This window comes from Colobus angolensis, unplaced genomic scaffold (assembly GCF_000951035.1).
Source record: "Colobus angolensis palliatus isolate OR3802 unplaced genomic scaffold, Cang.pa_1.0 Scaffold84, whole genome shotgun sequence".
Lineage (NCBI taxonomy): Eukaryota > Metazoa > Chordata > Mammalia > Primates > Cercopithecidae > Colobus > Colobus angolensis.
In genome coordinates this window covers 2,343,628-2,351,793 of record NW_012122265.1, presented here as the reverse complement: position 1 = coordinate 2,351,793, position 8,166 = coordinate 2,343,628, and the positions used below count along the sequence as shown (strand labels likewise).

Below are 8,166 nucleotides of genomic sequence, written 5' to 3'. Positions count from 1 at the left end.
GCACCCCTCTCGCCAGGAGTGTAGGTGGCACCTTCTCACATGTTCAAGGGCCCCCTGTGGGTTGCTGAACTGTGAGTGGTGTTCATATCTCCTACTGGCTGTGGGTTTTCTTCTGTTTTCAGAAAATCTTTCTATAGTAAAGAGGTTAACCCTTCATCAAACAGCACATTCCCCCAGCCTGGCATTGGCTGTTTCCCGTTAAGTTTGCTCCCCCCGCCCCCTCCCGAGATGGAGTTTCACTCTTGTTACCCAGGCTGGAATGCAATGACGCAATCTCGGCCCACCACAACCTCCACCTCCCAGGTTCAAGCGATTCTCCTGCCTCAGCCTCCCAAGTAGCTGGGATTACAGGCATGTGTCACTACACCCAGCTAATTTTGTATTTTTAGCAGAGACGGGTTTCACCACGTTGGTCAGGCTGGTCTTGAACTCCTGACCTCAGGTGATCCGCCCGCCTCGGCCTCTCCAAGTGCTAGGATTACAGGCGTGAGACACCATGCCCGGCCAAAGACACCATGCTTCTTTCTTATGTGGTCAAACACATAAATCTCCTGCTCCACGCATCTAGCTTTCAAGTCATAGAAAAATTTCTTCACTCTCAGGTTAAAGAATTCCAGGCGCTTTCTTTTGGTACCCAAGTGGTTTTCTGACCCCCTGGAAGTCTATCCTGGTGTGTGATGTGACAAGTGGGTACAGTCTGATCACTTTCCACGTGGCCACCCACCCACACCGCAGCACGCATGAAGCTGCCCATCTGTTCCCCACTGGTTGGAGATGCCGCCTCTGCTTTTACTAAAATTCATATACAATGGAGTTACATGCAGTTTTAAAAAGCTGTTCCATTGGTGATCTGCCTGCCTATAAGGCAGTGTCATGCTGTTTTAATTAGCAAAGCTGTATGTTTTATAATATTTGAGCCATCCTAGCCAAGAGCACAGACGTGACTCTTCACAAGAGAACAGCTGGAGACGTCATGGAGTAGAATGCCAAGCCCAGGGCCCGCCAAGATCAAACGCTTGAAGCGCATGGCTCCTGGGGCTGCTCAGACACAGACAGAGGAGGTTCCCGCCCCCTGTCTCCAGCTGCTCCCCTCTGTGGGGCAGGGTGGGGATGCCTCTGGGAGGGGTCTGCCCCTCGCAGTCAGAGATCCTTCTGCTCCCTCCTCTGAGCTGCCCAGGCTGCTCTGAGTGGAAGTCGAGGAGGCAGCCCCTGGCCCCAGGGTCGGGTGAGGGGTCCCAGTGCAGCTGGGCTGTCTCCATGCAGAGGAGCGTTCCAGGGCCGAAGGGAGTGCAGGGGTGGGGGTCCCTGTCCAGCTGCTCTGCCTGTGGTTCCTGCTTTCTGAATCTCTTCAAGTCTCTGCCTGGAGCACGTTCAGCCAGGAGCTGGGGAGCGCTACTCAGAGCACCCTTTCAGTGCGCCCCAGAGTGTGATTTGGGAAGGAAGCAGAGAAAGGCATGAACCTTAGCAGATATGAAGGGGAAGCCAAGAGCCACCACCCCTAGGGAACCTGCACCCTCTGGGTGAGGGCGGCCAGAGTTCACCCGCTACCAGGACACAGGCACAGAGCAAAGCTTTGGGAGCCGCCTCTCAAAGGGGACAGTCCTCAGGGTGCTTCCTCGTGGCAAGTGCTAGGTAGGAGTGGGGGTGCCCGTGGATACAAACTGGACTTGAGGCCAGGAATAGTGCATCACCTCACTCGAGACCACAGCATCCTAAGGGCTTCCGGGCATCCTAAGGGCTTTCTGGGCGTGGCATGAGCAAAGTGGCCAGGCCTGGCTGTCTCATCTGTAAGGCGACCCAAACGCCCCTGTCTGTGCGTGGATGAGCAAAATGGGGAGCAGACCCCAGGTCCCAGGTCCCAGGTCCCAGAGTGAGCAGGGGCATGTCCTGGGGTCAGCTCCCCGGCCCGGCTCTTCAATCAAGAGAAGTTCCTGCCAGAGGTGGCCAGGCAGATGCCAACAGACTCCAGACGGCTCATCCCGACAGTCCCGTGCCGATGACGGAGCCACCACCCTCCCGGGAGCCTTTCTGCTGGTCCATCCCACACAGTGCCTGGGACCACAGTCGGATCCTTCTGGTGCTCAGAGCCCTCCGAGGGCGACGACAGTGCCGATCCCATGGTCCCGAGCCTCAATCCTCTGAGACAAGGTTCCCCAACCCCAGGTCCGTGGCCTGTTAGGGAGCAGGACGTACAGCAGTGAGTGAGTGTCAGGTGAATGAGCATGACCACCTGAGCTCTACCTCCTGTTGGATCAGTGCTGCCATTAGATTCTCACAGGAGCACAAATCCTATTGTGAACTGCGCATGCGAGGGATCTAGGTTGCGTGCTTCTTATGAGAATCTAATACCTGATGATCTGAGATGGAACTGTTTGATCCCAAGATCACCACTGTCCCGGTGGAAAAATCTTTCTTCCATAAAACAGGTCTCTGGTACGAAAAAGGTTGCGGACTGCTGCTCTGTGGGGGATGGTGTTTCCGCAGAAGGGCTCGGGCACCCCCTTGCACACGCCACCCTTAACCTGGATCCTTCTGGAAGCACCACGCCTGCTCAGACAGACCCCACACCCTGAACCAAATAGTAGAACTTCCCAGGACACGGTGGAGAGGTGGGAAGACACCTGGGTCCCATCATGGATCTTCCCCACCCCCAGCCAGTGCCAGCTCCCCAGAGAGAAGACCCTGCCCAGCCAACACCCACTCACATGCGGCTCCCAGAAGGGGGCTGGGCCGGGCGGCGGAAGCCACACCCCATCACATGGTCAGATGCCTCATGTAAAACCGGCCCCCTGGACTAGGGTCACGCGGCATCCCTGTGGTCACCCAGCCGGTACCACAGACACCAGCCGCCTCCCTTCATCAACCATCATAATTTTGCATCCATGAGGTCTGGGGTTTCTGACGTTCTCACCGACGTGCCTGCAGGGACCCCAGGCACAAGCAGAGCATGGTGTAGGAGCACCCAGGGGCTGGAGTGACCCGTGGTGACAGCAATCCCATACTGGCCAGCCCCAAGGCACCTCCTGAGAGTGAAGCCAGACCCTGCCGCCCTCCCCTCTGTAACCAAATCCTTGGGGTCTGGGTCAAAGTGGCCCAGGATGGTGATATTCATTGCCTCATTCTCCCCTCCAGCAGCAGATGTTGGGCTTCTAGAAGCTTCTCTGAGGCACGTCCCCAGGCCGACACCATGCTCTCCCAACACTGGCCACCCGCCAGCATCTCCCCTTGGGCGTCTGCTCTCTCAGCTCCTCCTGGGCCTGGAATGTTCTCCTGGCATCACCGGCCTTGGGACCTGTCTCCTCCCACAGGTGCCTGAGATGAGATTGTCCCAGGCTTGTTGTTCTTGCCCGTGGACAGAGTCTTGAATCACAGCGAGATATTGCAGGGGCCAAAAGCCAGTTTGGAATGTCAGGGCTAGGGAGGGCTCGTCCACCTCCCAGACAAGGCCGGCGGAATGCCAGGGACTGGGGGCCCTGCCCGGGGCCAAGCAGGGGCTCAGGACCAGGACACGTGTGTCTGCACCTTGGCTACAGGGACCGGTGGCATTCCCATCGCTGGAAGGCATGAGTTCCCTGGACCTGCTGCGTCAGGCAACAGCCCTGCTAACAGCACCCCTGGGACTCGAGGATGCTTGCTCGTCTGAGCAGCTCTGGATCACCCTGGCAAGGGCGTCGAGCGTAGAAGGAGCAGACTTGAAACCAGCCTGACAGCAGGAGCAGAATTCTCGGCACCCAACGCCTTTAAAAAGAGCGGCATCAGCCATCCGAGTGGAATTGCCTGCCAATCCCTGTCACTCTGACACCCGCGGTGGGCACGGTGCTCCTGCCCATCGCAGCTGCCCCCAAAGGCGCTCAGCTCCACAGAGCCTGTTTCCAGCTCTGGAGCACACATAGGGTGGGTTTGGAGCTGTTCACCCTTCCTGTCCTCTGCGGGACGTGCCACATGCCAGGACGGCACGTAGCAGAACTTATAGCAGCAGCTGACATGCCAACTCCCTGGCTCCCACCACCTGACCTCGCACTGGATGGCCCAACTGCACCCCAGGCCCTCACACCCAGCGGAATTTCATCCCATCGGCACCCAGGAGTGTCCCTGCAAAGCCCCTCCGTCAGACCCGCGACACATCGCAGCCAGCACATTATGTGCAAAGGTTCCAGGACCTCGCAACTGCCGAGTGAAAAGGGACCCCCCTGCCTCCAGCACCCCAGGGTTGTAGGCTCAAGCTGCCAGTACCATGCCCACAGGGAGCTGCGGCCTCAGTGCCAGGCACGGGCGAATGTTCCCTCCAACTGAGGCACCCTGCACTGAGGGCGCCAGCACCAGTAGCCTCTGCCACAGAGGACAAGACGCAGACTCAGAAGGCCCAGGACCCTGGCCAAGGCGGCCCAACCATGGGGCCATGCGCAGACACAAAACCCTGCCACCTGCTCCATGCCCACCAGGCACTGCCCAGGCCACCTCCAAGGACCCAAGTCCCTACCACACTCCTGACCCCCTGTCCCCACACAGGCTGGGGAGGCCCTTTCTCCCAGACTGCAGGCTCTTTTGCCACCTGGACTACCCCCTCCCCAGCTGATGGCCAGGGGTAAGGGATGCCTGTGTTCCCCCCCAACTAGAGTGAAGCCAGAGTTAGGCACTCAACATGTTGGCAAGAGTGGATCCAGAAACACTGGGCTGGGTCTGTAATGGAGGTGAGGTGACCCCAGACAGCCAGAGGATGAGACCAAAGGCTCAGGCCCCACAGAAGGTGGCACTGGGAAAAGCCCCAAAAGGAATTCCCAGTTTTACTGGGAACCTAGGGCTGAGGAGTCTTAAAGAAGATGGAAAGAGACCTGATGGTCCAAAGAGCTCCATCCTCCTCTGTGCCCAGCTCCAGCACCTGCTTCAGCCTCCAGCCTCCCTGCCCAGCTGCAGAAAAACTGCCCAGAAGCTGCCTCGGACTCCAATGCTAGAGCCTGGAGACAGGAGGGCACTGAGGTCCACAAAGTTGGGTGCTGCACCCTGAGAGCTGGCCTCTGCATGGCTTTGTCTTTTGGGGAGGCAACCAGATCGGCCCAATCCACCTCCAGGACCTGCTTCTGGCTCCATTGTTGATTAACAAGCATCCGTGAGGGTTCTGCCAACAACCCTGGAAAGTTCTTGGGAAACAGGGAAAGCCAAGGCTGTGGGAAGGGGGAACAGGGGCTGCTGAGCCAGGCTTGGGTTTGAGAGCCTACGGGGGCTGTCTCCATGCACTCCGGGTACCCCCTCAAATCCCTCTCCTTGACCACAACGAGAATCTCCAAGCATCTCAGCAACCAGAATAGATGCCAGCTGGATGTCCACACCCGTGACCAAGGCTCACAGCAAGGGAGCTAGGACCTCTGGGTGGAGCAGGGCTGTATGGATCCCCATCCCCTCAGCTAAGATAGAAGCTGCCCCCAGTGGGGGCACAAGCAGCCACAGATAACTGGGGGTGTTGGGGGTAGAAAGCCTAAGCGGGCAAGGGTCATGGCCCAGGTGCCGTGTCCACCCTGGCCAGCCCAGGGAGGCCAAAAGGAACACAGGAAGAGCTGCTCTCCTGGGGGCGGGGGTTCCCCAAGGAGGGGACAGGATATCCTGACTGGCTTCCCCAGCCACACACAGGAGAGTTCGCCTAGCCCTGTAGGGTCAGCGGAACACCGGCTCCTGCCTCAACCCCCCTGCACACACGCCTGGGCCCTGGCTCTTCAAGGCCAGGCTTGTCGTCTTCAGGTCGAAAACCACAATACTTCTCATTTCACAATCCACCGAAGGACAGGGCCCTGTCTCTGCCACCACTGCCAAGACTTCTTACAGCCACACAAGGGCTGGACTGGCGCAGGGCTGGACCGGATTTTGTGAGGCTGCAGGTGGCAGCCATCCTGGCTCTATGACCAGGTCTCCCCTTGAGAGACTGGTCCTGCCAACCTCCTAGAGCACTGAGGGTGGGAGTGCATCTCCCAGGCCCACACCAAGCCACATGTCCTGCCCAGCCAGGGTCCACCTCCAGTCCCACTCCGCATGGAGGTACCTGGGAGGGGGCTGTTCATGACAACTTCCCAGGGCCAGGCACACATCTTACAGGGACAGGGCCCAGAGCTGGAAAGGACCAGCCCCGGGTCTGGCCACTTCACAGAAGCATCCCTTTCCTGGCCACCCCCTCACAGAAGCCATCCTGCCCCTGTCCCCAGAAGCCACCCCTGCCTTGCCAGCTCTACGGAGGCTGGGCAAAGGTAGACTCTGCTGAGCAAACTTCCGAGACCTAAACAATCCAAATCAGGAAGAAAACACAAGTGCAAGCAGAGACTTCCTCTGGGGCGCGGCGAGCCCTCTTCCTCCTCTTCCTCCACATGGGTGGCTGCAGTGAGCCCAGAGGCACATGTCCACAAACCTGAATACAAGCGAGAATTGAGGGGGTCTGCAGGCACTTTGTCTTGGCCTCTGGCTGAGGGGGTCTTCCCACCCCTGGACATCTCAGAGAGTCTGGGGTCCAGGAGGCAGGTGGCCACCAGCACACAGCACCTGTGAATCTGGCATCTGCTGGACATTTGCACAGTGGCATCGGACTTGGGTGGGTTCCCCTAGGTCACTGCACACAAACATCTCCCAGACCCCAGGCCAAGCCCCCGCTGCTGCAGCCATGAGCAGCGCCAGCTCCTCTCACAGACCAGCAGCAGCTGTGGCTCCGGCACCCGCTGACATGTCAGGAGGCAGGGGCTTGGGAGCTGGGGTGGGGAAAAGTCTCCAAGACCACACCCCAAGCACGTCTTTGAGGACAGAGGTGGTTGAGACTTCCCCTTCCTGATGTGGAAGGCCACCTCTCAGCAAGGAAGGCAGCAGCCCTGCGACCTCTACCCCACCCCCTCACCTGAGACGATGCTTGAAGCTGGTTGGGGCCTGGCTCCTGCTGGTGGCAGCTGCCAGCAGGCATGGAGAGGCCCCTGGATGCCCTCCAGCCAGTTCTCTACTGAGCCTGCCCAAGGCAGAGGAGATGCTTCCACCTGAGGATGCTCAGGGAGACCACCCTTCAGCCCTCAGGTGAGCCCCACAGCCATCAGCCATGGGATGGCTGGGTAGAGGCTCCCAGGCCAGAGGCTGGCACTACACCAAAAAGCCGCTGGCTGGGCAGCCAGGAAGTAGGGCCACTGGGGCGGCAGGGGAGGGCCCCAGGCAGGCACCGAGGAGAGCAGCCTGGACCTTTCCGGAGGTGACTTCCCGGGCCCATCCCCGAGAAATCTAGTGCCCAGCCCTGCTCAGGCACGCTGTACCGGGAATTGGAACCACCTGGTAACAGGGAGGGCCAGGAGCCTCTGCTACCAGCGCTACCCTCTGCGGGAGCACAGCTGCCTCTGAGTGAGAGCTGCAAACGTGCCTCTCCACTCTGCATCAAGCCAGGTTTTCATGAGCTTGGTTCAGTTAATGTGAGGCCGGTGGGGACGCCCCACGGCACGCCGAGCCCTCAAGGAGCACCGCCACCGTCACCTTCCTATCCTGGACAGCCCCCTGCCCGAGTACAACTGCGCCTCAGAGGGGTCTGAGATGTCGCACCAGCTGGACATCAGGCGCCTTCTCTCTTGGGGGCCCCTGAGCCTCGGGTCTCAGCCGACCTTGAGGAGTTCTCTTACTGAACCCAAAGGTGCGCTGCCCAGCAGGCTTCTCTTCCCAGAAGGAATCACACCTGGACCTACCCTCCCGGAGGTGTGGAGCCAAATTCTGGGCTCCAGGTGGTCCCCTCCCCAGCCGGCTCCCTCCCCATGCCGGGCCTGCGAGCAGCTGCGCACCCCCAGACACAGCAGCGCCCCTGAACTTCAAGGGGGAGTGCAGTTTGTGTTTCTGCGTTTCCCCACTTCCTTCCCTCCTCTGCTCCAGGGTCGCAGCCCCTACGGGGCAGGTGGCGCTGGGACAGAGCTCCCCCACACAAGCTCTCAGGAAGCACCTTCGTGCCGGCCGTCGCCGGTGGCGATACTCACACGGCGAAGTGGTAGACGAAGCATTTCCAGCCGGTGGGACGCTCGAGGAAGTTGTAGACGCGGCCCTGGACGTGGGTGCGCGCCAACAGCGGGCGGCGCGTGCTGTAGATGGAGACGCGCGGATCTAGGCTCACCCGCGGCCGCGGGCCAAGGTCGGAGGCAACTGGTGGCGCTGCGGGCGCGGCCGGGGAAGCAG

General features: G+C 59.8%; 1 protein-coding gene across 1 annotated transcript in view; it reads right to left on the bottom strand.

Moving 5' to 3' along the window:
* The window catches only part of KCNQ1 (potassium channel, voltage gated KQT-like subfamily Q, member 1), a 407,135-nt gene extending 399,008 nt beyond the window's left edge, over positions 1-8,127 (bottom strand). The window contains exon 1 of the mRNA XM_011930101.1: positions 7,971-8,127. Within this exon, the coding sequence (XP_011785491.1) occupies positions 7,971-7,994 (24 nt within the window). The 5' untranslated portion in view covers positions 7,995-8,127. The remainder of the gene's footprint in view (positions 1-7,970) is intronic.
* Between the last annotated feature and the right edge of the window lie 39 nt (positions 8,128-8,166).